This window comes from Lentinus tigrinus, assembly GCF_003813185.1.
Source record: "Lentinus tigrinus ALCF2SS1-7 unplaced genomic scaffold L226scaffold_1, whole genome shotgun sequence".
Classification (NCBI taxonomy): Eukaryota; Fungi; Basidiomycota; class Agaricomycetes; order Polyporales; family Polyporaceae; genus Lentinus; species Lentinus tigrinus.
Window position 1 is genome coordinate 817,395 of NW_027137910.1, and position 25,020 is coordinate 842,414.

Genomic DNA, 25,020 nt, shown 5'->3' on the forward strand with positions numbered 1-25,020 from the left:
TCGCCGGCCGATGCAGAGTGCTGGACGTTCGAAGTCGTTATATGTCTTGCAAAATGCAGAATTATAGATCTCCTGGCGCAGCATGCGATGGAAGAGGAGGGTGCGGCGAGCATATACGCAGGGAAGGGCCGCAGCGATAGTGGTGAGTAGCGGAATGGAACCAGATCGGGCGCCTGTACGCAGGAAAGGTCCGCGCAGCGAAGCGCCCGCCTAGAGGGCGGAGTTTGAAGCCGCCAGGCGACCCAACCTTGCCTTCGTGTTCCTCCACGAAAAAGCGGTCGCGGTCGCCCAGCTCGTCTCTCTCACTCATCTCCATTCTCCATCCATCATGTCGTTCGCTGGCAGACGCAGGGGCAACAAGGTCAAGAAGGGTGTCCAGTTCACCGTCATGGTTGTCGGTATGTCCTTTCGCGCCCAACTCTCCCTGCCAACGCGCACGGACGCCCCGTGCACTCGCGTCGTGCCCCCGTATTCCCTCCTCCGCGTCAGGCTAACGAGAGCATGGTTACATAGGTGCATCTGGCACTGGACGTACGACCTTTGTGAACACGCTCTGCGAATCTGAGGTGCTCCCCCACAAGGTCTGCGACAGCCCCGAGACTGCCCATGTTGAGGAGGGTATCAGGATCAAGCCTGTCAATGTCGGTGCGTACATACCTTCGTGTTACGCGTAGAGTCCGTCCCTTATGTCTGTACTTGTCTGCACGCAGAGCTTGAGGAGGACGGTGTCCGCATTGCCCTCACCATTGTCGACACCCCCGGATTTGGCGACAACATTGACAACGAGTTCGCGTACGTATTACCGCTGGCCAGCATTGCCGAACGCAATCGATCTAACCTTACCCCATCAGCTTCCAGGAGATTGTTGGCCACCTCGAGCGTCAGTATGATGACATCCTCGCCGAAGAGTCTCGTATCAAGCGTAACCCTCGCTTCCGGGACAACCGAGTTCACGCCCTTCTCTACTTCATCCCTCCCACTGGCCACGCGTATGTCCAATCTCAACTGCTTCTTAGACCTGATGTCTGACGCAGAGCCTCGCAGTCTGAGGGAGATGGATATCGAGCTTATGCGCCGCCTCTCCCCTCGTGTCAATGTCATTCCCGTCATTGGCAAGGCCGACTCACTCACCCCGAGCGAACTCCGCGGCTTCAAGAAGCGGGTAAGTGACCGTGACTGCGTTTTGCGGCTGTAAGTATGAATTCACGTCAAATAAACCAGATCATGGAGGATATCGAGTACTACGACATTCCCGTGTACAACTTCCCTTACGACATTGAGGAAGATGATGAGGATACCATTCAGGACAACAGTGAGCTCCGCGTGCGTTCTATTTTGTACTCTCTTGAGACATTAGTATTGACATGCCATGTAGGCCATGATGCCCTTCTCCATCATTGGCTCTGAGGAAGAGATCGAGATCGACGGCCAGCCCGTCCGTGCCAGGATCTACCCTTGGGGTATCGCCGAGGTTGACAACCCGAAGCACTGTGACTTCAGCCGCCTCCGTGGCGCTCTGCTCAAGTGAGTGCGATCGTTTGAGTTGTGTAACGCAACGAATTGATGACTCGCTATAGCACCCATCTGGCCGACCTCAAGGCCCTTACCCACGACGTGCTTTATGAGACGTATCGTACCGAGAAGCTCTCCAGGACTGTCCACTCCGACACTCAGTGCGTTGTTTCCCTTCCGTCACACGCGCTACTATTACTAATAGCTATGCTTGCAGGGACTCGTCCATTCTTCCGGAGGAGCTTGCAAACCAGAGCGTTCGCCTCAAGGAGGAACAACTCCGCCGGGAGGAGGAGAAGGTCTGTAGCATTCTTCTCATGCGTCTTCGGCAGCACCCTAATGCACTATCTACCTTCCATAGCTACGCGAGATCGAGCTTCGCGTCCAGCGCGAGATAAACGAGAAGAGGCAGGAGTTGTTGGCGAAGGAGGAATCGCTCAGGTGGGTGTTATGCTTAAGCCAACGTGAAGACTGGAAAGTTCATATCATAATCTTCAGGAATCTCGAGAGCCGGCTTGCTGCGCAGGGCTCACAGTCGGAGTTCCGCGAGTGATTTCATACCGCTTCTTGGTGGTACCGTCGAAAATGCTTACAAGCTTTTGGTATACCCTGTCTGTTTGGCTCACCCTCATTGTTCTCCCACCGGCTGTGGGTTCGTATTCCGGATGATATACTATAACTGTCTCATTTACTAGCCCCGCGATACTCGATCTTGCACCATGTTGTTACTCGCTCCTCCTCCTCTCCTTCGGCTCTGAGTTTGTGCAGACCTGCGTTGGTAGTACGACGACCTTCCGCTCCTTTTGCTCGCCTAGTAGTTCTGTCTGTCTCGCATTCTGCGATGTTCATGCCGTATTGCATATGTTCTCGAGTGTGGAGTGCGCAACGGCTTTGACGTTTATGAATCCCGGCATTAAATTGAACATGGAACCTAGAAGGCGTGATGGGCGGAAAAGATACCGTGCGGGAAGGGAGCGTGATGATCAGAAATAGATGACCATCTGCTACGGAAGCCGTTGGCTGAATGCGAGTGCTCCCGGACGCATGGTTGCGTCCATCGGATTCGCAGGACATCTGCGCGTCGCGACGCTTGATTCGGTAGCTTACATTGCACGGCGCGGGGTGCATGACATTGGGGCCGCTCCTCCGCCTGGCAGCTCGCGGTGGGCGACGCTTGAGAGAGCGGGAGACGAGATGGGCCTCGGTGTCGGGGTGAACGTAGTGACCACGGCGCGTGCCTTATAATAAGAGCCGACAACCGCCAAGGTGGCAAGTTGGTGGCAAGCGCGATATTGGCAGGAAGCGACTGCACTTCGCGGCTACGGCCCACCACCTGGGCTCGAACTATTGCCGATCCCCGTCTCTGTCTCCTTTCGCTCCTTCTCTCCCCGCACACTCGACAACATCGCCTTGTCCTCCTCCGCCCCCTGCCGCCGCCGCCATACATGCACTGAGACCGTTGCCGATCAAAATATCTTGCCAGTGCTATCTCCAAAGTGTTTGTGGCGCGACCACCTCGGTAACCGATATAGCCATTCCCGCAACTCCCGAACTGTACAACTGGTCGGCCAACGCGTCCGCTCGCCTTGCTCTGCCAGTCGTGTCTCGCCGCCCGTGCTCTTCCTGCCGTCTTATATTCGAACAATAGCGGCACACACGAGTTGCTAGCCTATAACGGGGCTTTTGTTTGCTCGAACAAGCGACTCTCCCGGTTTAGGACTCTGACGGCCTGCTTGCTCGGACGAGAAATACGACGCGTCCGCTGCGCACGGCCTGCCTCGCACAACCTGCATAACCTGCACAACCGCCATGGAACTCGACTACGACAGTCGGCCGGTGTCTGCGATGCACAGAGGGAGAGACTGGGGGACAGCGGCGCTTAATGGGTCTTCAACCTCACCGGTAGCTACCTCGTCCAACTTCGCGTCGCGCCGTCGCTCAACCGCGGGGCACACTCCCCCTCCTCCCCCTGGCCCGCCGCCTTCACAGCCTATCCCCAGTCTGCCCCCTGTTATGGGCCTATCACGCTACGAGCCCTATGATGGGATGCCAGATGCATCAGGATCAGCCTCCGATGTTCCCAACATGAACGCAACATATTCCCGCCCATCCCCTTCGCCCGGCCTCGCTGCAGTCACCGCATTCTCCCAAGCTCGATACGCATCCGTTTCGAACACGGGCTACCCGTCCCCCACTCTGAGCGGCTCCTCTACCGACAATCTTGCAGATTCACCCCCGCCATCCATCCTCCGTTCCCCTACAGCACAGCCGCCCGCGCCCGCACAGGAACTTTCTGCGGATAGGCTTCTCATGCCACCCACCGACCAGAGGTCGTCCAACTCCAGGCCATCCTCGCGACGGGCTCTGACAAAGGCTCTCGAGCTCGCGCGAGAAGCGGTACGACTCGACTCGACGAACGACGATCCCCATGGCGCGGTCATGGCGTACGCGAAGAGCGTGGCGTTGCTCAGTGAAGTGATGGAGCGGGTGATGAGGGGCGAGGACAGCACAGAGAGCTCACGACGCAGGAATGGGAGAAGACGAAGTGTGGTGGCTCAAGAGGAGGAAGTGCGACGGCTGAAATCCATCGTGAGTGGCAATACTTCCAGGTGTTTGTGCCCAGATCTAAGCGACTTGTCCATGCATGCAGCATGATACGTACGCGGATCGTATGAACATTCTAAGCGTTGTCTACGACATCCCCCTCCCCCCACATTCGCCTCCATCTGGATCCTCTATATCTGTCTCAAGCGACTCGACCCGTCCCTCCTCTCCATCCTCAATATCGCCGACTTCAGAAGCCTCTGATGTCAGCAGTCACCCCCACTCCCCTTCAAGATCGCGTGAGCGAGAGAGCCGCTTCTCTTCCGAGACAGCGCGAGCGGACAATGTCACGGACGATGAGGGTTCCCTGAGCCGTAATAGCAGTTACACCAATCTCTCGCCTCTCGCGTCTGGGCGCCCGCTACATCCCGCCCACGGAACTGCCTCCCCAGTCCATCCATACGCTGCTGCTGTGGCGCCAGTATCTGTTTCACCAGTGGGATCGACAACTGGATCGCGTACATCAGTCATTCGTTCTAGGCCCCGCGCGTCATCAACCCTGCCCCCTCCAGCACCTCCCCCAACCACCCTGCCTCCGCCGGCCCCATCACCCACACGAGCAGAGTACTCTGAGCTTACGCCTACACAGACCTTGCGTCCAGTTGACATCGTCCGCTCGCGCGGTAACTCGATAAGCCACAAACGCACTAGTTCAGGTGGTCGTTTAGCTGCTCTCCGCGAAGAGTCGCTCGATAGCGGCGTCTCCCATGAATCGACCCATCCTATTGAGGAGCCACCTCGTTCAAGATCCCGATTGAACGTGCACCCACATCAGCAACATGGCTCGTCTCCTCCGCTTCCACCACTACCGCCTCCGTCCGCCATAGATGCCGCCACTCCTAGGAACCCTGGTACATTAGAGCCTTCTTCGCCTCCGGCTCCTGGTAGCCCAGGTAATTTCATGACGCCTCGACCACGGGGGGGATCCACGTTATCGGTTCGGTCGGAGGTGACACCCACTAGCAAGCCGACGCTAATCAACACCTCACCGGCTATGGGCACCATCTCTCAGCGCAGAACGAAGACTTCCGCCCCTCCCACGTCCGGCTCGGATGCCCCGTCACCCACCGACTCGACAGCGTCAGCAGCCTCTGTGCCGAACATGGGCACACGCATGGCGTCGGCCCTGCCTGCGAGCACTGTGTCAAGTCTAGGGATTGGCGGACGTAGTCGTGCGTCATCCCAGCCGGGTAGGCGTCCCTCCATTGTAACTGCTAATTCGTACCCATCTCCTTACCCTGCATCGCAAGGCGGCTCGTCAGCACCTAGGAAAGTCTCGATACCCTCTCGCCTTAATCCTTCCGCCCCACCGCAAATTACCGTGAACACGGCGATCCTCTCACCACCACTGACGCTGTCGGCCCTTTCGCTCACCTCTCCGCCGCTCGTCCCTCCACCACCGATACCCTACGCGAATATACCCGCTGCTCCACTCTCTCCCCTGCCAACATCGGCACCGCCAGACCCACAACGCAAACCTTACCATATGATGTTCCTTCTCCGACAGACGATGACGTCGAAAACCGGTGGCTACATCACACGGCGTCTACATGTCCCGCAAGAGGTGTGGTCGCAAGGAGGCGCGAAGCTCACAAACGTACCCGAAAAGATCCGTGTCGTCGAGGTCCTCTGTTCAGCACTCGAAGAGCTCCAGCACTGGAGCGCGGAGTACTTCGGTGCAGGCAATGTGAGCAGTGGGATGGCCATGGGCATTGGAGCGATCGGGAGGAAGGAGGGAGAGTCTTGGGCATCGAAGTTGGAAGACTTCTCGACTGTGTGCGATGGTGTCGTTGGGCAGTTCGGGAAGAAGCTGGGAGTTGGGGAGGGATTCATCACCAAGAAGAGTAGTGGCGTGAGTGCTTATCATCTCTCTGCCTCGAGGCATGTGATCCGACGCGTCGTGTCTGGCAGGTCACTTCCTGGGGAGGACGTCTTACTCGACAATTCGACAAAATCACGAACGGGAAGAAGTGCGTCCGATCTTAACCGTCTTTCTGCCCTCCCATGTGATACTGACCAATGGATCACTCATCAGTCTCGACTCGCCGGCATTGTATGTGCAAGGCCTATCGAAGCTCTTCCTAGCAGCCCAAATCCTCGACGAGCACACGAAGGCCGCATCTCCAAGCGCCATCGCGCCCCTCTATGCCGCGTTCCCACCCGACATCCGTGCCGCGCTCGACAACAAGCTCAGGCACGCATCCGAGTTCTTCGCCAAGGTAGTGCTCACGTTTGTCATCCGCGATATGGCCCTCCTCTTGGACAAATACGTGAAGAAGTGCGAGAAGTGGCTCGCGGAGTAGGCGCCCATTGGTTTGCACATCGCTGCGCTTGGAAGGAGGGACGGATGGACGGGATCTCTAACAGCAATCAACACGAATCAGGAAGGAATATCATGAAACTGGCGGTCGCTCATCCAGCGTGTACTCTTTTCACCCACAGGCAGACACCGTATATACATTCGGCAGGACACACAGGCACGGCACACCGCATGCATTCATACATACCACTTCTGTTTTTGTCTTACGATTGGTGGGTGTTGGTCTCTGGGCGGGCAGTTTGACGTGTTTTCTACGCAACGCATCGTGTACAATTATGCTCACGGGATAGATGTTTGCCTCCATTTTCCGAGTCTTCCTCGTATATAGTTATGTTGTTTTTTTCACGCTTTCTGGCTTCTCGAGCTTACCTTGGATCACGGCCGCCACGCATTCACCTTTCTTGTACATATAATAAACCAGAGTCAGATCATCTCTAGCGCTGTCCTCACGTCGCGGGCTTCAGATAGGTTTGGCGCTGCAGCATACCGCCGAAAGGACACAGATGATCTATAAGGGGGACTGTCAAGTACATACATGCATGAACGAAAACGCAGCCACAGGCCAGATGACAGATGCAATTCCAGGGGTACACTGTGGGGTGGGCATGGGCATGGAGAGAATGCGAAGTTAATACACAAAGTGAGGAGATAGATAGGGGAGGGGGTATGCCAAGATGCCAATTTGGTGCAGGAGGCAACCCGATTTGCGGTGAAACATACAGACGAGTTCCAGATTGAAAGCTTGATGAAAGATGATGAGGAGTGGTATGGAACGGTGGTGGATTGGTATGGTCCCGGAGTGCAATATGGAATAGTGCATGAAGGTGTGATGGACGAATGATGTTGGATGACGATGGGGGCCTATACAGGATCGCAGGGAAACTGGCTGCCTAGATGCCGCCTCAGACGTGGTGCTCGAGTCTCGGTCACGGACATATGTGGACAAGACCACTCATCGCGTCCCGAGCGCGATCATTGGGTTGACGGGGTTCATATTATATGTTGGGCCGAGTTCTCGGGGCGGCGTGGGTTCTTTGCCACGCAAACGGCTGATGATACGTAAACGGAGCACTGTGAGAGAAAAATGAAACAGGGTGTGAGCAGACGTGGACACATCGAAGCCGAACAAGGACACACCATAGTCAAGTCGAGTGTTTTCGTCAACGTACATCTCGTCGTCAGAATCCATCAAAGGGTCTGTTGTCATCGAGACATGCCAAGCCTCTGCGGAGGAGGCCATTTCAGTTAGAATGTGCCACGCGAAGACAAAGTCAACTCGGACTATTCAGCACGGAACACTCACGCTCAAGCATCGTACGCTTTGGTGTCTCGGGTGACGGCGGTGCGTACTTCGGTGCGGCATATACCGGCCGGGAATATGACGGCCGTCCAGAAGGGTATTGGTAGGGCTCGTGCACGAAAAGAGGGGTCTGCGAAGCATGTCCTCGAGGCTTCCGCGACTGGGTCCGTAGTGGTTTCCCATTACTATGTTGTAAGGGGTCGACGTTGGGGCTCAGCGGTCGACGTGGGTAGGGGTCGGCAGCAGCACGCGGAGAGGCTGTTGCTTCCGGTGAGTAGTCACGGAGCGGATGTCGCCTGTACGGCGGAGTAGGGGGGCGACGATCGCCCAAATATTGTGGACGGGGAGATGGAACGCGTCGCAATGGCGGCCGTCCTGGTCCTGTGCGAAGATTTAGTGGATGTCAAGTTCCGGTAACGGCAGACATACCCTCCAACATGTCTTCTTCCCTGTGTGCGTAAGGCATGGAATACTGACTATCCGCAGGAGAGACCTCCCTCGTTCTGAACGCGGGGCCTATATCGGCAAGTTCCTTGCCCTTCCCTCGGCCGCGCCCCTTCGAGCCACTAGTCTGGGGTCTTGCGAGTTCGCCTTCCGAATCCTTCGCGAGCTCTTCTTTGGCCTTCGTTTCGAGGAACCGTCTCCGAAGGTCGGCCATGTCCAATCCGCGTTGATGTTCCTCTGCAGTGTCCACGTTCTCCGCCGCGGCCTCTTCCCTAGAAAGTTGAACAAACGGTGGCGCTCGGTCAGAATAACCCTCAGGGTCCGCATCGGAGAAGGGGTTGGGTGTGGATGCCTCGTGGAAGTGGTGGCAGAGCCAGAGGAACGCCCGTGCGCGCGATTGGGAAGACACATTCACCGGGGTGAAGAGGTCTAAGAACTCAACGGGCGCACGGGGTGCAAAGTGAGTTCGTGCGATCTCCTATAGCCATCCCAGGTAAGGCAACAGTCAGCCACATACAATGCGCTATATTTGAGTTGGCAACAACTTACTACGGAGTGGCTGGCAAAGACGAAGATGAGGTTGACTATGCTGGTCGGAGGAACCTTCCCAGAGCGCTCCAGAAACGGACATGAACATCGGCTAGGTCACAAGACAAGACAAAGAGGTCATACTCACAGACCGTGCGAGAACGTCGTTTGGGGTGGTGACCATTCCCTGGGCCTCGTCTGGTAGGAAGCACGTCTTGAGGATATTCTTTATTCGGGGAGCATCCTGGAGGTTCCCATTCGTACGTTGCAGAGCAGGGACGGGATGATACGTTCTGAGAGCGGTCTTCATCTCGGGAAAGACTGGTAGAGACAATGCACGGTTAGTTTCTTTGCCGATCATTTGGCGGCATAAGTGCCATGAATTGGTGGCATACAGTGGCATGGGGCACCGATTGTGCGCGTGCATGCACGCTCGCGACAGGGGAGACGGAGTGGAACTCACAGGCCATCGTCGTATTGATTCTGCCGACATTGGAAAGGAGCGATATCATAGCGAACTCGTTGCCGAAGTCGGGGGCTTCCCTGATTTTATCTCGAGACGCCTTCGAGCACCGCGGGGAGTGGATCAACGCGTTCACATAGAGGTCGCGGAAGGTGACCTTGGTACCGGCAGGATCACCGCGTATAGTGGTATATGGATCGGTGAAGACGGCATGCTTGTCGGTAAAGAGCGAGTATAGGAGGTCATACTGGAGGTCGACGCGTGTGAGGGGTTCACCGTCCTGGCGTTTGACGGCGAGGTTCTTCTTGTGCTGCGATGACGAGCTGTAGAACAGTGAGCGCGACGCGGGGAACGCGGAGGACGCGACTGACCCTGACGGCGGCATGGGGTGCGCGGCTCGGAGAGGTGGTGGTCGAAGAGAGGGAGGGCGGGAGAGGTGATGGCCTCTGGGCACTTTGCATCCAAACGTTGTTTCCGCCACATTTACGGCAGGGGTGCCCGATCCAATCTCGTAGCCTGCACGCTACGGGCGATCTCTTACGCCCGCCGATTACCTAATAAGTCCCCCCAGATAATTAATTCGATTGACCGAGGACGCTAAGTAGTATGTATGCCCTGCTTCCAATGCCAATGCCAATGCCTAGCCTGCTGCCCAGTCCCTCCGCGCCCAGCACCGTCTGCGCCGTCGTCGTCATGTTCTCCGACGTCCCCCGCCCGCAGCCACGCAGGTGACCGAGCCCAGACGCGACGCGACGCACTCTCGGACGTCATATATACACAATGTCTCCACCTCGGTACATTCTCCATAAAAGCTGCGTCAGACACTCTCTCCGTCTTGTGCATATTTCCAGCATACCACCGCTGTCGTCGTGCTCTCGTTATCGTCGATTCCAAACAAAGTCCGCCTGCCTGCTGTTTGCAACATGGTGGCCGAATCAATCAGAGAGAAGGAACTCCTCCGAGCACACTCCCATCGGCTCTCTTTTGCCTCATCCTCATATGACCCGCTCATCACTGCCATCGGTAAGTCTGCCTCGTGTCCCGTCCCGCGAAACACTGTTCCGCTTACTGCCCATCGCGGCAGGCGATGCCCAAGTCGTCTTAATCGGAGACGGCTCCCATGGGACATATGAATTCTACGCTCACCGGGCCAACATCACCAAACGTCTGATCGAGGAAAAGGGCTTCACAGCCGTGGCGGTAGAAGCAGACTGGCCGGACGCATTTAGGATTAACAGGTGATGTGAAGAGTGGCTTGTCGCGCGTGTTGCTCACCCGGTTTGTCTGACTTTGAAGATACATCCATGGGGGAGAAGACCGGTCAGGGAATATCAAGAATGCCCGCGATTCTCTCGCTGAGTTTGAAAGGTGCGCCTTGAAGCCTTCGGGTCCTATCTGAGCCGGGGCTAACTGGAAGTATGCGCAAGGTTCCCGAAGTGGATGTGGAAGAACCAAGTGATGCCTCCGTTCATCGAGTGGCTCAAGCAACACAATCAGAAGGTCGTCCACACCACAGGCGACCGCTATCAGACGGTTTCGTTTTACGGCATGGACTTATACTCATTGCACCGGTCCGCGCAACAAGTGATCGAGTATCTGGAGAGGGTTGACCCGGAAGGTGCGAAGGCTGCCCGGAAGAAGTACGTGAGACATTCTCTGCACTCATGTCCAGCTAATTCGTGAATGGAAGGTACAACTGCTTCGAACGTTTCGGGGAGGACACCATGAGATATGCTTACGAGACGCAGTTCGGCTTGAAGAAGGTAGGTGTCCGTTGACATTGATGACGTTGGCGAAGTTTCCCACTCTGCTTCTTAGGACTGCCATCGTGAAGTCATAGACAACCTCAAGGCACTTTTACGTGACCGCCATAAGCATATCGAGCGAGAGATGGCCGGTAACAGGAACGGGCATCCTCGCGAAGAACAGTTCGTCGCAGAGATGAACGCTTTAGTCGTGAAGGACGCAGAAGAATACTATCGCACAATGATGACGGAAGACGTTCGGAGCTGGAATTTGCGGTAGGTCTTCACGACTTGGGCATTTCCCCGTGTTTCTGACGCAGAAAGCAGTGATGATCATTTCGCTAGAACTGTTACGGGTATTGCTCAGTTTTTGGGTGATGAGAGCGGTTCCGGCAGAGCGAAAATCGTCGTGTGGGCTCACAACTCTCATGTAGGAGATGCGAGAGCTACCGACATGGGTAAGAGACGACGTAAGTTGACGTACAATATGCAGGAGGCCTCGTGCTCACATGTGCTCGCACACATTAGGTGAAATCAATGTCGGTCAGCGTTGTCGTGAGATCTTCGGGAACGACCAGGTTTTCAACATCGGATTTCTCACTAACCGGGGAACCGGTAGGTCTCATATGATGTACTTTCTTCGCTTCGCGTATTCATTGCACGATGACTTCTCAGTGACTGCTGCGCACAACTGGGACGAACCTGCCTTCCTGCAGAAGATGAACCCTCCCATCGACAATTCCATTGAGGCCGTCTTCGACAACTGGTGTGACGATGATTGTTATGTCGTCACGCACCGCATTACTACCGACGAGAAAGTAGTGACGAAGAAAGTGCCGGTGTCCGAGGACCTGTCAGAGTAAGTTATCGAACGTACCTACGGCTGCTCTACACGCAGTAGACTAACGCACGGTGCTGCGTCGGCCAGTTTCTTGGACCGTCCCCGCTACCAACGGTTCATCGGCGTTATCTATAGGCGACTCACCGAGATCCCGTCGCACTATTCGAGGTGCAGTGTTGCTCAGCAGTACGACGCTGTTGCTCACATTCGGGAATCAAGAGGCATCCAGCCCCTGGAAGCGGAAGATACCTGGAGGGGTCCGAAGGATGAACAAGACGAGACGTTCCCCTTTGGCGTGTGATGTGCCTTCGGACATCAGTTCTAAAAACGAGATAACGTCGCGCTTAGTGTTACCTCGTGTACATCAGTATGTCTCCTTGCTGTATCGCTAGTCCACTCACCTGTACAATAGCAAACCAACACTACTCGTTCACTGTATAGCTTGCCAAGTTTCCCATTCATGTCGACTTCCGCGCGTCGAACCTTGAGTGAGTGTCTATCTCCGCTTCCGTTGCGAACATAGCCACTCCGTCACCGGAGGTGGGTAACAATCAACAAGGACTCGGGGGTGATCATCACCGCAGCTCGTTCCCCATTGGCTCTCGTACCACCCTTCCGTTCCTTGGAAAGGCGACGCAACACGTCCGATACCCAGGATGTCGACTTTGATGATGATGATGACCTGGACAGCTCCTGAGAGTCAAAGGCCTCGCGCGCAGTGCCTGCGCCTTGGAGTTCGTCCTTCCCGGACACTCGCCACCCCGAGCCCTTCCTCCGCATTCGCTTTCTTTCTCGCTGCTGCCCGAGCGGGATGCTGGGCATTCCCGTCGGCTTTACTCGATGACCTTCCTCTCTTTCTCTGTATATGTTCAGCTTCTCCTAATCAGTTTTTCTCTCACGACATTGCTTTCGACTGCGGCTGGCGCGCCCCTCAATGCTACGATCCGTCTCGACAGTCCTTTGGTCTCCTTCACCCCTGGTTGGCGCATGGCGACGTTTGGGAAGACAGGTCAACAGTTCGCATTCGCGGATGGGCAGAATGAGGAGCTGCAGGTTAGCTTGCCGCGTGAGTGTACCTGCTTTCGATCAGTCGCACTACATTGACATGGGCGCTTCCTGACACTCCGGCCTCGTAGAAAACACCACTGCGGTCTTTTACCAAGGCTTCACGATCGCTGGCGGAGCATTGTACTTTGCTTGCATAGACTGCAGCTCTGGGGCGCATACCATCGTCGTTGACGCCCATGATGACACGGAGACCGGGACTCAGCCTCCAGTGAGTGATACGTCTGCTGGTGATAGTCCGTAAGGCTTAGTCTAGGGTCCCTGCATGAACTGTTAGCGAACATTGTTCTCCTTCACCGACCTGGACCCCACCGTGACCCATTCGCTCACCGTTGTTAACCTGGAAGATGACCGCTTCAAACATACGAGTCAGATAACCTTTGACTCGCTCATCATGACTATTGGGGCATTGGGTGCGTTTGTTTGCCCCGTCTCTATCCTTTGCCTTATCTCCACCCCGTAGACAATTCTACCTCGACAAGCACCACTTCCACCGATGGAGGTATTGGTGGCATCCCGACGATCACAGCGACCGCAAGACATGGTCCGAATCCCTCGGACACTGCCAGTTCCCCGTCGACTATCGCGGGCCAGTCCAGTGCTGGCGGTGTCACCGGCGGAGCCACGACCACAGCGCCCTCGGCGTCGGGTAGCCAAGCTACAAATTCCCAGACGACGTCCGCGACGGCCACCTCGGGCACGGAAGCAACTGTGACGGGAACTGGATCTGGAACGCAACCCACTGGTACCTCACAAGCTACTCAGACACAGAGCACAACAGCAGGATCATCCGCCACAGACAGCAACGGGAGTGGTGGCACCAGCCAGACCCCAAGCCCAACCGGTAGCAGTGGCAGTGGCACCGCGGGTGCATCCCAGACGGCTGGAGGATCAACGTCAACTGGCGGAGCCGCTTCAGGCAGTTCCGGTGCCACGGCCTCAGCCACAGGTGGTGGTACTGGGGCGCAGTCTACCGCTGGGTCTAGCTCGAACACATCGTCCGCGGCCACCGGGAGCGGAACCTCTGCGCCGTCCAATAATGGGGCCGCTCCTTCAGGGGGAGTCTCGAGGACTGTCATCATCGTTGTCGCAGTCATCGCATCCCTGGTCGTCCTCTCGCTGCTCGCGGCGATTGTCTGGTTGCTGCTACGCAGTCAGCCACCTCCAACGGACCCAGAAGGTGGTGCCAATGGGTTGATGCGCGAAGTCCCAGCAACTGCTATCATCTCGGGTCCAATTGGTCTTGCGCCGATGCGTCCTCAGAACCCTTTCGCAGACACTGTCCCTGCTAACATCCCCATTGACGAACTTTCTCCTGTGGATGAGGTGCTTGCAGCACCACCTCCCCGCGCTCCTCGTAAGCATCGAGACTGCTTCTTACAGCGAATTCAGTACTGATGCGTTATTTTCAGCTGCTATTCCTCCGAAGAGTCCATTGAGGGTCGGCTTTGCCAAGCCCCCCGCCCCGTGGATCAGTCGTGTGCCGCGCACACCCTCACCGACCTCACCAATTGCATGATGCCCTTCTGGACATTGACCGACATATGTATTGAACACTTACCTTCCCTGCTAATGAGATACACCACCTGCGTTCATTGCGTTCGTTCATACAGAACTAGTCAAGTTTAAGCCATTATCTATTGACAGTCAAACAACGCGTCAACATTTTGAGGTATACGTACGTACGGTGTGCTAACTAATGAGACGGGCGTGGCGGAACGTACGAACAAATTGTACAACTGAAGTTTAGGCCAACTGTGCCATCCTACAAGAATTATGGATAGAAGGGTGATATGTGGGCGATTAATCCAAGGGTCGTGAGGTGACGCATAACGTAGTAGTATTGAAGGTAGGCGTGCAACGATGCGAGTATTGCGAATGGAGCGAATGACTAGACAGCGATTGAATGGCAAGTGCCAAGAGGTATCTGCAGGAAGCGGTATGTAATCCAACAACCACGAAGTGGACAACAGGGAGGGAGCAAGCAAGAAATAAAACACGATCATTCCCCTATTCGGAGTCCAACGTCAGCTCAACCTCCCCTAGTGTGCATCGTATGGAGGATACTCACAATCACGCCAAAACTCAACCAGATGTTCCAGCACTTCTATGACTACACTGCTCTTGAACATGAGCGCATGTTCGGCGCCTTTTACGACCTTCACTTGACACTTATCAAGTCCCATGGCACTCTCCATCCACCGAACAGCGTGCTCGGCAATCCTCTCGTCTCGGTCACCATACCACACCCGCACGCTATGCGGGTAAGCGGTGTAGGAGAAGCCCAACGGCAGTCGGTCGTGGTTCAGGATTTGCAGCAAGTCGCTGTGGGTGCCCTTGGCCGACTCCGCATGAGACGCAGCGATGAGCGCATTACCGAGGGCAGCCTGGAAGCTTTGAGCAGAGGTGGGTGTTGACGTGGGCGTTGTCTTCGCGGTGGTGGTCTGTGGCGATTGGAGGTAGGATAGCGAAGGAGAGGGACTGGTGGCACCGAAAGAGACTGAACGTCGACCATTTGCTCGTGGTGAGGATAGGGGGGTGTCGTGAGAGAGGTCGAGAGGAGGGAGATCCTTATGTCTTGTCATCGTCGCTGGGGAAGATGACCGACCTTCCAGCACAGTAGGCTCCGTCCAGTCAAAGTGATCCAAGCCCAAGCCCACTTCAGGAACAGCGTCAGGAACGGGCGACGGGATCCACGGTGGCGTAGGGACTGGCGGATCAGATGTCTTCGGAGCACTCGCCCGTGAGCGACCCTTGAGAGAACCCATGGATCGTAGAGCCTTCAGCTTCTTACCGGGCCCGCTGCTCGGCTTATCGCTCGGGGAGCACTGCGGTTGCTGAGTACTAGACCCGGATGACTTGAAACGGCCAAGGAAGCCCCTCGAGGGTTTGCGTGAAGTAAGGCCGGGCTTACACTCGCTGACCGTTCGGTCTCTGTGCGAACTGTAGCTGTTGCGTCCGAGCGTGCTCAAGCTGTCGAAGCGGCCCTCGAAATCCCGCAGATCGTCGTACTCCGAGAAGACGGCTGATGATATGCTAGGACGAGGTTCCTGCTCCTCCTGGGCAGCCTTGCTTGGGGTAATGGTGGATGCGGAGTGCGGAGGAGAGTTTGGGGTGACCAGTGCCGAGGATGATGAAGCCGCCGATCGTGGGGGCGAAGAGATCGGCGACTTAGCGTCAAAGCCGATGCCTTCGAAGGCGATGGTTGGTGGTTTGCCGAGCATCCACGCTTGCACCTTCCACTCCGCAGCCTGTGCGGTCTTGAGCAGCCCGTTCGGTACGTACTTCAGCCACTTGTATCCTCCTACGCGTGACATGTCAGTTAACAGCTCTGCATGTGGCACAGAATGACACTCACCGCCTTCACCACCAGCGACCCACGGTGCCAAAAGACAAACTTCGCCCCTGATCCGCTCAGGGTACCTGTTCGCAAAGGCCATAGCATATGGGGCACCGGCAGAATGCGCCATGATGCTACATTGGTCAATGTCGAGTTGATCTAGCACCTCCTCAACGATCGAGGCCCACTCCGGAATACCCCTCGCAGACTTTGACTTCGGGACGTCAGTACGACCAAGGCCCCAACTGCGAACCACGGTCAGTGCGCGTAGACCCATGCAAAACTAAGCGTTGCTAACCGGTCGATCGTGATGAGTCTAATGCCCATACATTCCGCCATCTCATCGTACAGGCCCATGATGTGTCGTACGCAGCCAAGGCCCAAAAACACGACTATAGGGAAGCCCGTCGGACTTCCGAGATCAGAGAGACTCACAGTGAGCGGATTGCCGCGGGAGGCGTGCGGAGAGCGCGTCAGGCGAAGGAGCGTAGTCAAACGAGTGGAACGCAGGTATTGTGCAATGGTCTGCGAGGGTGAATTGATGGGGACCTTTGTGAGGCCCATCAGGTCCAGCGGAGGCAGTGGCGGCTGATCAGAGATGGTGGTGGAATAGGAGTAGATCGAGGACTCCCGGCGGCCTTCAGAGCGAGGGGAAGAGACGGAACGGACAAGCTCTGGAGCAGTATGCTGCTGGAAGGAGCGCGCCTTGTGTACAGGCCGAAGGGCAACCGAGGCACGTTTCTGCACCTGAATAGTGCGCTGAATCTCTTCTGCGAGCGTATCGACAGAGGACCTGGATACAAGGTCGACGTCGTCCTCGGCAGGCTTGGTTTCGAGTTCCACTTCCAAATCACGACGCTTCGTGTGGGACATCGATGTACGGGCGACGCTATCGTGACCATAACTCGTCGCATAGGAAGTCTTGCGGGAGCGAACCTGCTGCTCCGGAGGTGCATGTGCGCGAATAATCTCAGAAATAGATGGCGCTACTGTCTTCTGGGGCGACGTAGCTTGCTGAGCAAACTCGGTCGTTGACGGGCTCGGAGAAGGACTAGTGACAGGACGTCGAGGTGATGTCGTAGTGACGGTAATGGCAGAAGGGGTGCGCGTAGGGGGGCGGCGGTGACTCGCGCGCGGACGCGAGGGTGGGGGTGAACGAGTCCGCGACGACTCTTCCTCGTCCTCGTCAGCATCTGAATCGCGCGACCGGGAGGACTGCTTGCGTGGCAAGGCACCACCGAGGGTGACACCAGGGGGCGGCGTAGGTAAGGGTGGATGATAGAGGGGATGAAAGCCGCTTTTGGAGAACTTCGAGGCCCGCCCTGACATGCCTCCCATCCCCATGAAGTGGTCGTCCGTACCAAATCCGTTCATCCCGTCCACCAGCGCGTCCATGGTCTCAACCCCAGCAATGGGCGCGGCCACCACGACTGGGGCTCCAAACACCGGGTCGTTGAAGACCGGATCGCGGAAGAAAGAGTCGTCCACTGGCGTCTGCGGTGTGTCCTCGAAGTGAGAGAGCGTGGACGAATTGGAGTCGCGGATGGGATAGTTGTAGAGGTCGCCGCTGCCCCGGCTAGTCAAACTCCGCTTGGTTGAAGGACCTGACTGCGCTCTCGAACGCGCCTTCGTGCTATGACTGCCTTTGGAGCGCAGCGACGGCTCGTTGAAGGTAGGAAAGGCGAGAAAACTTTCCTGAGCGTCGTCGTCGCGGACCTCTTTCTCCCACTCCTCTCTATCCCTCGCTCGGCTGCTCCGCGGGAAGCTTTGCTCGTGTCTCAAGCTGGCTGTCTTGGAAGGGCGGCGGTTATGGCTCCGTCCCCCTCCTAACTCCTGGGGACGTGAGATCACGGGGCGGGACACGTCCTGGAATGCATGGAAAGAAGAGGGTGAAGTTGACTTCTCAGCGTGGGATCGCCCTCCGCCAACTGGCGGAGAGCTAGTTTCCGGAGATGCAGGAGACCGCTGTTCACGACGCAGCGACAGGAATGACGATTTCTTATGGGGTTTCCTCGAGCCGCTCGTATTGGCAGACGCGAAATCTTGGGCCAGGACGCGGGTAGACATTTGGCGTGAATCAATCAGTTCAGAGAGCGTGGCGGGGAATGAGCGGACAGAGCTGACAGAAAGGGAATGGGGGACGGTCGAAAAGCGGGCTCGAACAGCGCTGGCGGTCGCAGGCCTGCGTCGCTGTCGGCGACGGCGACGAGGATAGGCGGGGTATCAGGCGGTGATAGAACGAGAACAAGGATGCGCCGCACTCCGACGGAGACAAAACAAACCGGGCGTCTGAATGGGTCTGACCGAGGATATGGTGCGCTAACGCGAGACTAATCGGCGGCCCCCGGCTACCAAGGCACTCAGCTCCAGGGACATGCGAGCACCGATGGAATCAAATCGCAACATATGACATGGCCTAGAAATACACTATTGGTACAAAAGTGGTACAGGATGTGCAGTGAGATTCAGTAGCTACAGTACAGTAATTGTGTGGCAGCATATGTAGCGCAGAGACGAAAGCTCCCAGTTATATCACAGAGAAGCATTACAAGGCATGAGCGTGCAAGGGCAAACCAAAATCGAAAGAGAGGAGGATATCAACAAGCGGATGCCATCACGCATTGAAATGGCACCGTAACATGCATTGGTCGAACATGCCAACACGTTCGGCGTGAACCGTATTTCCAGGGTATATCATGAGAGCCTCAGTGACCTGAGCGTAATGGTGAATCAGTACTCTACAGGTAGACAGGTCAATGACACTTACCCAGTCAGTGCAACACTTGCTGGACATGGCACGGCGCACCGCTGAAGAGTGAGATGCCCCGAGACTTGCAAGCATCTCGGAGCTCATCGTGCTGGTCGGACGACCAATACATGAACGGGGGTATGTTTGTGCCAGCGGGCGCGATCAGCCGTTGCAAGCACGGCAGCGCGCCGGAATTCACAAAGGCAGCCCATCGCTCGGAAGGGATACGTATGATGCGTCCGCAGACAGCGAGCTCCGTGAGCTTCGGACAGGAGTGTGCAATGGCCTCCAAAGTGAGAGGGTTGACGTCGAAGCCTGAGATCGAGAGCTTCTGCAACGACTCGCACGTTGGCGGTTCGTCATCGAAGATGGATGGATGGCTAGACCTGTCAACCGCCTCGTAGTGTAATTCCTCGAGGTTCTCACAGAGCTCCAGCATGGACCGGACCTCGTCGTCGAGTTCAACGGTCGACTTTCCGACCAGCTTCAAGACACGAAGAGTCTCCCATGATCCTTGACAAAGGTCAGGAAGCGCTCCGTACACAAGCTGGACATTGTTGAGCGTGAGGTGGGAGAGCATGCCGGGATGATCCATCGACTGTGGGTATACGGCGAGGGCAACGTTGCTGAGGGTGAGGCTGCGGAGGAAAGGAAACCTGAACGCGACCACGTCATCCCACTCGAGTGAGGGAAGGGTATGGACGGTAGAGGAAGCATGGTCATCCGGGAAGGAATAACCATCGATGTGGAGCGTTGTGATTGTGCGAGTGCCGGCCATGAAGTGGATGAACCGCTCGGCTGAGAGAGCCAAATCACCGCCCAGGGTGACGTCCTGGATGCCCTCCAGTCCAAGGATATATCTCAGGCTCTGCATCTCCTGTTCATCTAGGACGCGTCGGCTGTCCGCGACAGGTCGGAGTTCCAAGCCGCGCATATACGGCAGGAGCGCGGGGTTGTCGAGGAGTGTGCGCGCGAATAGCTTGCACGCACGAAATGACCGTAGCGACGGGTGGGCGTAGAGTCGCTTTCGGACTGGCGTAACCCATGCTGGGGAGATGAGCGCGAGCCGCTGGAAATCGCGGGGCCACCAGTGGTCATTGCTCTCGATAATGATGGGGATGAGGTCGTCGACGAGGACAGGCGGGTCACCGGGGGGATGCATGGGGAGCCGCAAGAAACGCAAGAGATGCTAGTGGTTGAAGGTCAAGAGGCGTGCACAGTCAAATCTCCGTGACAGAGGGAGACAGATGGACACGCCTGCCATGCCGCAGGCGAGAAGCGCGTCGGATGGAGGCAGGTTGGCAGCTGTTGGCAGACCGTGGGCGGCCTTGGCGCTTCCCCACACCGGGCCGGGGCCCCGCTTTAGCGCTCGAAGTCTTAACCGTTCTCCGGTCTTCCCCTGAGGTCGTTTGCAGAGGGCGAACCTTCTTCCGCAGCAGTCTCCTCAATCATGAGAGAGGTTAAACATCGGGTGACATTCGATCAGGTCATACGTGCCACCCGTCAATTGCAAGCCACGCTGCCCCAATCTCTATCTCAATCGCGGAGGTTTGTGTATCTAGTGTATCTATCGCCGGTGATGGGAAAAGGTATTGACGTCTGTAGGAAATCGAAGTCTGTGCCGTCTACCTACGGCTCCAATCTCCAGGATCTTTGCCGACCAACGCTGATAAGATAGCTCTTGACATCGGCCTGCAATGAACCGACAACCTGAGTCCAACCCCCCTTGACCCGGATTGTCATGACTGTAGATATCGAGAAGAGAGGCTCGCCCACAGAACCGTCTACAGAATCCTCGTCCAAGGAAGGCAATATCCAGGTCGATGTTTTTGGTGATGAGGAGAACCATGACATCCGCTATAAGACGCTCAGTTGGCAGGTGAGGCGCAAGTATTTCTCGGCATCAACACAATATTGGGCCTTGGCTAACCATCTCTCCTGCAGTTTGTGAGTGCATTGATGATTGCTGAGATCGTCAGCAATGGTGTGCTCAGTCTTCCCAACGCAATGGCAGTAGTGGGTGAGTTTGACCCCATTACGGTCAGGTCTTGTCTTTAAGTCGCTAACCTCCATGAACAGGCATCGTCCCGTCTCTTATCCTGACGATCTTCCTCGGAGTTTTCGCGCTGTACACTGCGAAGCTACTCATCGACTTCAAGCTCAATCACCCGGAAGTGCATAACATGGGTTCGTACGCTGTGTTGTTTGACGTCCACTCCTTGGTCTGAAGTTACACACGTCAGGCGATGCTGGGTATATCATCTTTGGTCCAATCGGTAGAGAAGTCCTCTCTGCTGGAACCATCATCTTCGCAATCTTCGGGACTGTGGGTGCATTCTTCCCTCTATATTGAATGTCTATGTCGACGTCTACTATCATTGGCAGGGCTCTGAAATCCTCTCGGGTCAGCAAGCGCTGTCCACTCTATCCAACAGTGGACTGTGTGCGACCATCCTACTCGTGATATTCTCAGTAGCGACGTTCTTTGTCGCATTACCGCGCACATTGGGACGCCTTAGCTGGCTAGGTCTTTTCAGCGCCGTCTTCATCACCATATGCGGTATCGTCGCCATGGTCGGAGCAGGTGCGAACCCCACGCCAGACCGTGTCGTGGTGGCCACCGTGCCTACAAACTTTTACGAAGCATTCCTTGCTATCACCGGACCGGTAAGTTTCGCCGTCAAGTCTCAGTATTCTTATCTGTTGAACGCGGTTTCAGGTGTTCGCATACGCAGGTCATTTCATGTACGAGATCATCGCTCTGACTGTCAACGTTGATTCGTTCGATTTTTCTCATCGATGAACTCAGGTTCTTCATCCTCATCTCGGAGATGCGTAAACCGGAAGACGCCATGAAGGTTTGTCTGCCTTAGTTTGCAGTAGAACCGGAGACTGATCTACTTGGCAGGCCGCTTGGGTCCTCCAAGGTTTCTCTACCACTTTCTACGTCATCTTTAGCGTGGTCATCTATTGTTACCTTGGGGGCACAGTCGCATCCCCGGCGCTCTTCTCCCTGCCGCCAATATGGTCGAAGGCGGCCTTTGGCATCGGTCTTGTCAACTTCCTCATGTACGTTCAGCGGTCGATCCGTCTCGCCAGATTCAACACTTTACTGACATTGTTCTAGTGCTGGCGCCCTCTACTCCCATACGGCGGCGAAGCTCGTCTTCCTCCGCCTGTTCCGCCACTCGCATCACGTCCACTCACATACTGTCCTCGGCTGGTCAGTATGGGTGTTTCTCTGCTTCGTGGCCGTGGCGGTCGCCTTCATCTTGGCGAGCGCAGTGCCCATTTTCTCGTATCTCACTGGTATCACCGCCTCGGTCTTCGCGTCATGGTATACTTATGGCATCGCCGGTTTCTTCTGGCTGTACGACACGTTCTATCTGAAGGGCGGAGCGGAGGCTCTAAAGCGGCGGTGGATCGGAACGACCATAGCGACAGCGACGGTTGTCGTAGGGGCCTTTATTTGTGTCGCGGGGACATATGTCTCGATCAAGGTATGTCGCCCCTGCTGCTATGTTCGCTGTGCGTACTCTGACATATCACTCGCTGCCTCCAGCTAATCGTGGATGCCTACGCACAAGGTCTTGTTGGACAACCATTCACATGCTAGCGATGCACCGCAGTGGGTGCACGAGATTGTACATATACAATAAGCTACTGTATTCTATAGGGTCGGCGGACATACACCTGGTTCAACGAGATCTGTGCAGCATCATTTGAGATCGAGTCGCTCCTCCGCCGATCAGATACGCGAGTGCTTGCCTGTGCTAGCGAGTGCGCGAGTTGGCACATGCGAGCTCGCGGCAGAAGCACGCAGTTGAACGTTGAACGTGCCTGCACAATTGCAAGTCACACGACGGTTGCTCGCAGGTTGCTCGCGACAGTGACAGACACCGACTCTCCCGTTGACGCGCTCGTCCACCGACGGAGCACTTTTCGGGCTTGCTCTTGAACATGGCTCGCCCTGCATCCTACATATCTGAAGACTCGAGGACGAGCTGCACGCTACTTACGTTGACTCGGACCTGCTCGGACATCTGATTTGGGCACGACATCTGCAGCACGTCTGCGTACGCACGCTGACGAACGCGCCGACGGCCATACCTGCCGCACTGCAACCGCCCGTCCTGCGTCGTGCATCATCCATACCCCTTCCCCTCCTCCCGCCGCGGCATTGACTACAGGGTTCTCGCTTCCGCTATCGCGCTGTCTGAGCTAATAGGACCGTCAGTGCTTCTCTCGCTCACGCCCCCCAGGTCCCCGGCCTGTTGTACCACCACTGTATCAGTACGCGACCATTGGATAGGCTCTCCTCGGTATGACCATTGCCACAGACCAGCAGCTCCATGCACTCCCTGTAGCGTCTCGCCCCAGACGAACGTGGGTGCAGAAGGCGAACGCGATACTCTTCCTGGTGGTCTTTCTGTTCGCATGCCTCATGATCAATGGATCACAATTCGTCCTCCTCCTGCCGCTGAAGCTCGTGCCCTTCCGCCGAGCGCGTAAGCTCTACTACGAGGGGATACGATACACGAAGGGGGCGTTTGGTGCTCTGTTAGGTGCGCAGCATCCTCGTTTCGATCGAGGCAGGATAGGGGACTGAGCAGGGTCGCCGGCGGTGCAGTGCTCTCGAGCCAGTGGTTCGCGCCGACCGAGTTCGTGATCTCATTTGAGACGGAGGGGCAGGGCAAGTTCACGCCCGAGGAGCTGGAGACTTTAGTTGAGCGAGACAAGAGCGGGAAAGTCGTCTCGCTGAACCTCCCGCAGAAGACTGTCCTCATAGCCAACCATCAGGTACGTCTTCCAGCCTTCCCCAATACATCTCCTTCCGTCTAACACAAACTAAACGCCACCCCCTTAGATCTATGCAGACTGGTGGTATGCGTGGTCACTGACATATTTGATGGGCACGCACAAGGACGTGTTCATCGTGCTGAAAAACAGTCTGAAGTGGGTGCCCATCGTCGGCTGGGTGCGCACCTTGCCCAATCCATTCTGCCCGCGAAACGCACTCATCACCGTATCTAGGGCATGCAATTCTACAACTTCATCTTCCTCGCACGTTCATGGGCTTCCGACCGCCTGCACCTCTCGAAGAGCCTGTCGTGGCTTGCGCGCCGTGCTAAGAAAGAGGACTCGCCCCTGACGTTCATCCTGTACCCTGAGGGCACACTTGTTAGCAAGGACACCCGCCCCGTGAGCAAGAAGTTCGCCGACAAGCTGGGCATTGTGCGTATTACGATTCATCTCGCGTATACGCGACTACAATCCCCGCTCTATTGCAGCCGGATATGACCCACACTCTGCTGCCGCGCTCGACTGGCTTGCAATACTCCCTGCGGTCCCTCGCGCCTCGCGTTCCCAACTTGCAGCTTCTTGACATCACGATGGCATACCCAGGCAAGGGCCCTTCCGCATGCTTGACTGTGCAGCTGCTCATCTCGCGCCGCAGGAATTCCGTACCTCGGTTACGGCCAGGACTACTATACCCTCCGCTCAATATTCTGCGATCGTGTACCCCCGCCTGCCGTTCACATGCACATCCGGAAATTCGACGTGAATCGCGAAATACCGATCGGGAACGTGTTGGCCAGCAACCCGAACGTGTTGCCTAACGGCTCCGCCAAGAGCACGGTCGAAGTCGACATCCCGGAGACCGAGCGCGACGCGTTCGAGCTCTGGCTGCGGGACCTCTGGCGTGAGAAGGACAAACTCATGGGGCGATTCCTGGACACCGGATATCTCAGCGCAGCCGCGGAGTCCGGAACGAGCACCGCGAGCTTGGTCGTGCCGGTGCGACTGAAGCACAGTTACGAGGTACTGGACGCATTTTGCTTCTTCGTCCCGGCCGTGGTTGGCTGGGCTTGGTCGAAGCTGTGCGCATAAAGGGATACTGATGACGAACTCACGACATGCTTGGGTTAGATAGATGGATGGATGGATGGATGGAGGAGCCGACGGACACTGGAATCTTGTAATAGTGCCGACATGTTGTGTTCTATTGCGTATGACGTGCAGTGTGAACGGGTAACTGCGTGATAATTACAGGGGGACAAAGTAATGTACTTTGGGTTAAGCTTGCATTGCAGGCAACAGCATGCGA

At 56.2% G+C, this 25,020-nt stretch overlaps 10 protein-coding genes across 10 annotated transcripts; 6 read left to right on the forward strand and 4 right to left on the reverse strand.

Moving 5' to 3' along the window:
* The first annotated feature begins 256 nt into the window (after positions 1–256).
* Positions 257–2,360, forward strand: L226DRAFT_555906 (septin). The gene is made up of 11 exons (XM_067683090.1): positions 257–398; positions 514–645; positions 711–792; positions 852–989; positions 1,045–1,162; positions 1,222–1,323; positions 1,376–1,524; positions 1,578–1,673; positions 1,730–1,811; positions 1,874–1,953; positions 2,011–2,360. Exons 1-11 carry the CDS (start codon positions 329–331, stop codon positions 2,063–2,065), a joined length of 1,104 nt encoding a protein of 367 aa, XP_067542398.1. The 5' UTR covers positions 257–328; the 3' UTR covers positions 2,066–2,360.
* Positions 2,361–3,321: 961 nt separating this feature from the next.
* On the forward strand, positions 3,322–6,419 carry L226DRAFT_451220 (uncharacterized protein; the record flags this gene model as incomplete). The annotated part of the gene is made up of 4 exons (XM_067675001.1): positions 3,322–4,101; positions 4,163–5,968; positions 6,028–6,086; positions 6,152–6,419. 4 exons carry the CDS (start codon positions 3,322–3,324, stop codon positions 6,417–6,419), a joined length of 2,913 nt encoding a protein of 970 aa, XP_067542399.1.
* Positions 6,420–6,931: 512 nt separating this feature from the next.
* Positions 6,932–9,618, reverse strand: L226DRAFT_528065 (uncharacterized protein). Its single transcript, XM_067679257.1, has 8 exons — positions 9,543–9,618; positions 9,172–9,494; positions 8,857–9,029; positions 8,730–8,795; positions 8,166–8,658; positions 7,740–8,117; positions 7,574–7,660; positions 6,932–7,507 (listed from the first exon to the last, which is right to left on the reverse strand). The coding sequence occupies exons 1-8, from the start codon at positions 9,554–9,556 to the stop codon at positions 7,389–7,391; spliced, it is 1,653 nt and encodes a 550-aa protein (XP_067542400.1). The 5' UTR covers positions 9,557–9,618; the 3' UTR covers positions 6,932–7,388.
* A 373-nt stretch (positions 9,619–9,991) lies between these two features.
* On the forward strand, positions 9,992–12,204 carry L226DRAFT_528066 (uncharacterized protein). Its single transcript, XM_067679258.1, has 10 exons — positions 9,992–10,194; positions 10,256–10,409; positions 10,468–10,539; positions 10,599–10,811; positions 10,862–10,934; positions 10,990–11,192; positions 11,244–11,386; positions 11,445–11,531; positions 11,592–11,775; positions 11,845–12,204. Exons 1-10 carry the CDS (start codon positions 10,095–10,097, stop codon positions 12,056–12,058), a joined length of 1,443 nt encoding a protein of 480 aa, XP_067542401.1. The 5' UTR covers positions 9,992–10,094; the 3' UTR covers positions 12,059–12,204.
* Positions 12,205–12,410: 206 nt separating this feature from the next.
* On the forward strand, positions 12,411–14,452 carry L226DRAFT_607074 (uncharacterized protein). The gene is made up of 5 exons (XM_067685739.1): positions 12,411–12,823; positions 12,894–13,033; positions 13,100–13,235; positions 13,286–14,179; positions 14,235–14,452. The coding sequence occupies exons 1-5, from the start codon at positions 12,598–12,600 to the stop codon at positions 14,339–14,341; spliced, it is 1,503 nt and encodes a 500-aa protein (XP_067542402.1). The 5' UTR covers positions 12,411–12,597; the 3' UTR covers positions 14,342–14,452.
* On the reverse strand, positions 14,450–18,314 carry L226DRAFT_528068 (uncharacterized protein). The gene is made up of 4 exons (XM_067679259.1): positions 16,461–18,314; positions 16,181–16,407; positions 14,894–16,126; positions 14,450–14,832 (listed from the first exon to the last, which is right to left on the reverse strand). The coding sequence occupies exons 1-4, from the start codon at positions 18,227–18,229 to the stop codon at positions 14,825–14,827; spliced, it is 3,237 nt and encodes a 1,078-aa protein (XP_067542403.1). The 5' UTR covers positions 18,230–18,314; the 3' UTR covers positions 14,450–14,824.
* Positions 18,315–18,542: 228 nt separating this feature from the next.
* On the reverse strand, positions 18,543–20,099 carry L226DRAFT_607076 (uncharacterized protein). Its single transcript, XM_067685740.1, has 2 exons — positions 18,930–20,099; positions 18,543–18,875 (listed from the first exon to the last, which is right to left on the reverse strand). The coding sequence occupies exon 1, from the start codon at positions 20,071–20,073 to the stop codon at positions 18,934–18,936; it is 1,140 nt and encodes a 379-aa protein (XP_067542404.1). The 5' UTR covers positions 20,074–20,099; the 3' UTR covers positions 18,543–18,875; positions 18,930–18,933.
* Positions 20,100–20,442: 343 nt separating this feature from the next.
* On the forward strand, positions 20,443–22,611 carry L226DRAFT_607077 (amino acid transporter). The gene is made up of 10 exons (XM_067685741.1): positions 20,443–20,790; positions 20,856–20,931; positions 20,991–21,098; positions 21,155–21,237; positions 21,297–21,578; positions 21,631–21,656; positions 21,721–21,769; positions 21,820–21,980; positions 22,039–22,411; positions 22,474–22,611. The coding sequence occupies exons 1-10, from the start codon at positions 20,653–20,655 to the stop codon at positions 22,525–22,527; spliced, it is 1,350 nt and encodes a 449-aa protein (XP_067542405.1). The 5' UTR covers positions 20,443–20,652; the 3' UTR covers positions 22,528–22,611.
* L226DRAFT_8790 (uncharacterized protein) lies at positions 22,474–23,209 on the reverse strand. Its single transcript, XM_067687305.1, has 3 exons — positions 22,931–23,209; positions 22,680–22,881; positions 22,474–22,619 (listed from the first exon to the last, which is right to left on the reverse strand). The coding sequence occupies exons 1-2, from the start codon at positions 23,058–23,060 to the stop codon at positions 22,685–22,687; spliced, it is 327 nt and encodes a 108-aa protein (XP_067542406.1). The 5' UTR covers positions 23,061–23,209; the 3' UTR covers positions 22,474–22,619; positions 22,680–22,684.
* On the forward strand, positions 22,817–25,013 carry L226DRAFT_528071 (uncharacterized protein). Its single transcript, XM_067679260.1, has 6 exons — positions 22,817–23,476; positions 23,542–23,711; positions 23,779–23,889; positions 23,946–24,146; positions 24,203–24,317; positions 24,370–25,013. The coding sequence occupies exons 1-6, from the start codon at positions 23,236–23,238 to the stop codon at positions 24,801–24,803; spliced, it is 1,272 nt and encodes a 423-aa protein (XP_067542407.1). The 5' UTR covers positions 22,817–23,235; the 3' UTR covers positions 24,804–25,013.
* Positions 25,014–25,020: the final 7 nt, after the last annotated feature.

Bases quoted from the DNA above. Each gene is read 5' to 3' on its own strand.
- L226DRAFT_607074 (XM_067685739.1), top strand. From the start codon at position 12,598: ATGACCTTCCTCTCTTTCTCTGTATATGTTCAGCTTCTCCTAATCAGT. The intron at 12,824-12,893 runs GTGAGTGTACCT...CCGGCCTCGTAG, and splicing joins GCTGCAGGTTAGCTTGCCGC to AAAACACCACTGCGGTCTTT. The intron at 13,034-13,099 runs GTGAGTGATACG...ATGAACTGTTAG, and splicing joins AGACCGGGACTCAGCCTCCA to CGAACATTGTTCTCCTTCAC.
- L226DRAFT_528071 (XM_067679260.1), top strand. From the start codon at position 23,236: ATGACCATTGCCACAGACCAGCAGCTCCATGCACTCCCTGTAGCGTCT. The intron at 23,477-23,541 runs GTGCGCAGCATC...CCGGCGGTGCAG, and splicing joins GGCGTTTGGTGCTCTGTTAG to TGCTCTCGAGCCAGTGGTTC. The intron at 23,712-23,778 runs GTACGTCTTCCA...CCACCCCCTTAG, and splicing joins TCCTCATAGCCAACCATCAG to ATCTATGCAGACTGGTGGTA.
- L226DRAFT_555906 (XM_067683090.1), top strand. From the start codon at position 329: ATGTCGTTCGCTGGCAGACGCAGGGGCAACAAGGTCAAGAAGGGTGTC. The intron at 1,525-1,577 runs GTGAGTGCGATC...GACTCGCTATAG, and splicing joins CTCCGTGGCGCTCTGCTCAA to CACCCATCTGGCCGACCTCA. The intron at 1,674-1,729 runs GTGCGTTGTTTC...CTATGCTTGCAG, and splicing joins ACTGTCCACTCCGACACTCA to GGACTCGTCCATTCTTCCGG.
- L226DRAFT_607077 (XM_067685741.1), top strand. From the start codon at position 20,653: ATGACTGTAGATATCGAGAAGAGAGGCTCGCCCACAGAACCGTCTACA. The intron at 21,579-21,630 runs GTAAGTTTCGCC...ACGCGGTTTCAG, and splicing joins TCCTTGCTATCACCGGACCG to GTGTTCGCATACGCAGGTCA. The intron at 21,770-21,819 runs GTTTGTCTGCCT...TCTACTTGGCAG, and splicing joins AACCGGAAGACGCCATGAAG to GCCGCTTGGGTCCTCCAAGG.
- L226DRAFT_528066 (XM_067679258.1), top strand. From the start codon at position 10,095: ATGGTGGCCGAATCAATCAGAGAGAAGGAACTCCTCCGAGCACACTCC. The intron at 10,812-10,861 runs GTACGTGAGACA...CGTGAATGGAAG, and splicing joins GCGAAGGCTGCCCGGAAGAA to GTACAACTGCTTCGAACGTT. The intron at 11,193-11,243 runs GTAGGTCTTCAC...CGCAGAAAGCAG, and splicing joins GTTCGGAGCTGGAATTTGCG to TGATGATCATTTCGCTAGAA.
- L226DRAFT_528068 (XM_067679259.1), bottom strand. From the start codon at position 18,229: ATGTCTACCCGCGTCCTGGCCCAAGATTTCGCGTCTGCCAATACGAGC. The intron at 16,408-16,460 runs GTTAGCAACGCT...CGTGGTTCGCAG, and splicing joins AGACTCATCACGATCGACCG to TTGGGGCCTTGGTCGTACTG. The intron at 16,127-16,180 runs GTGAGTGTCATT...TGTCACGCGTAG, and splicing joins GGTCGCTGGTGGTGAAGGCG to GAGGATACAAGTGGCTGAAG.
- L226DRAFT_8790 (XM_067687305.1), bottom strand. From the start codon at position 23,060: ATGATGCACGACGCAGGACGGGCGGTTGCAGTGCGGCAGGTATGGCCG. The intron at 22,882-22,930 runs GTAAGTAGCGTG...TGTAGGATGCAG, and splicing joins CCGAGCAGGTCCGAGTCAAC to GGCGAGCCATGTTCAAGAGC.
- L226DRAFT_607076 (XM_067685740.1), bottom strand. From the start codon at position 20,073: ATGCATCCCCCCGGTGACCCGCCTGTCCTCGTCGACGACCTCATCCCC.
- L226DRAFT_528065 (XM_067679257.1), bottom strand. The intron at 8,659-8,729 runs GTAAGTTGTTGC...GGATGGCTATAG, and splicing joins TCTTTGCCAGCCACTCCGTA to GAGATCGCACGAACTCACTT. The intron at 7,661-7,739 runs GTGAGTGTTCCG...CCTCCTCCGCAG, and splicing joins AAAGCGTACGATGCTTGAGC to AGGCTTGGCATGTCTCGATG.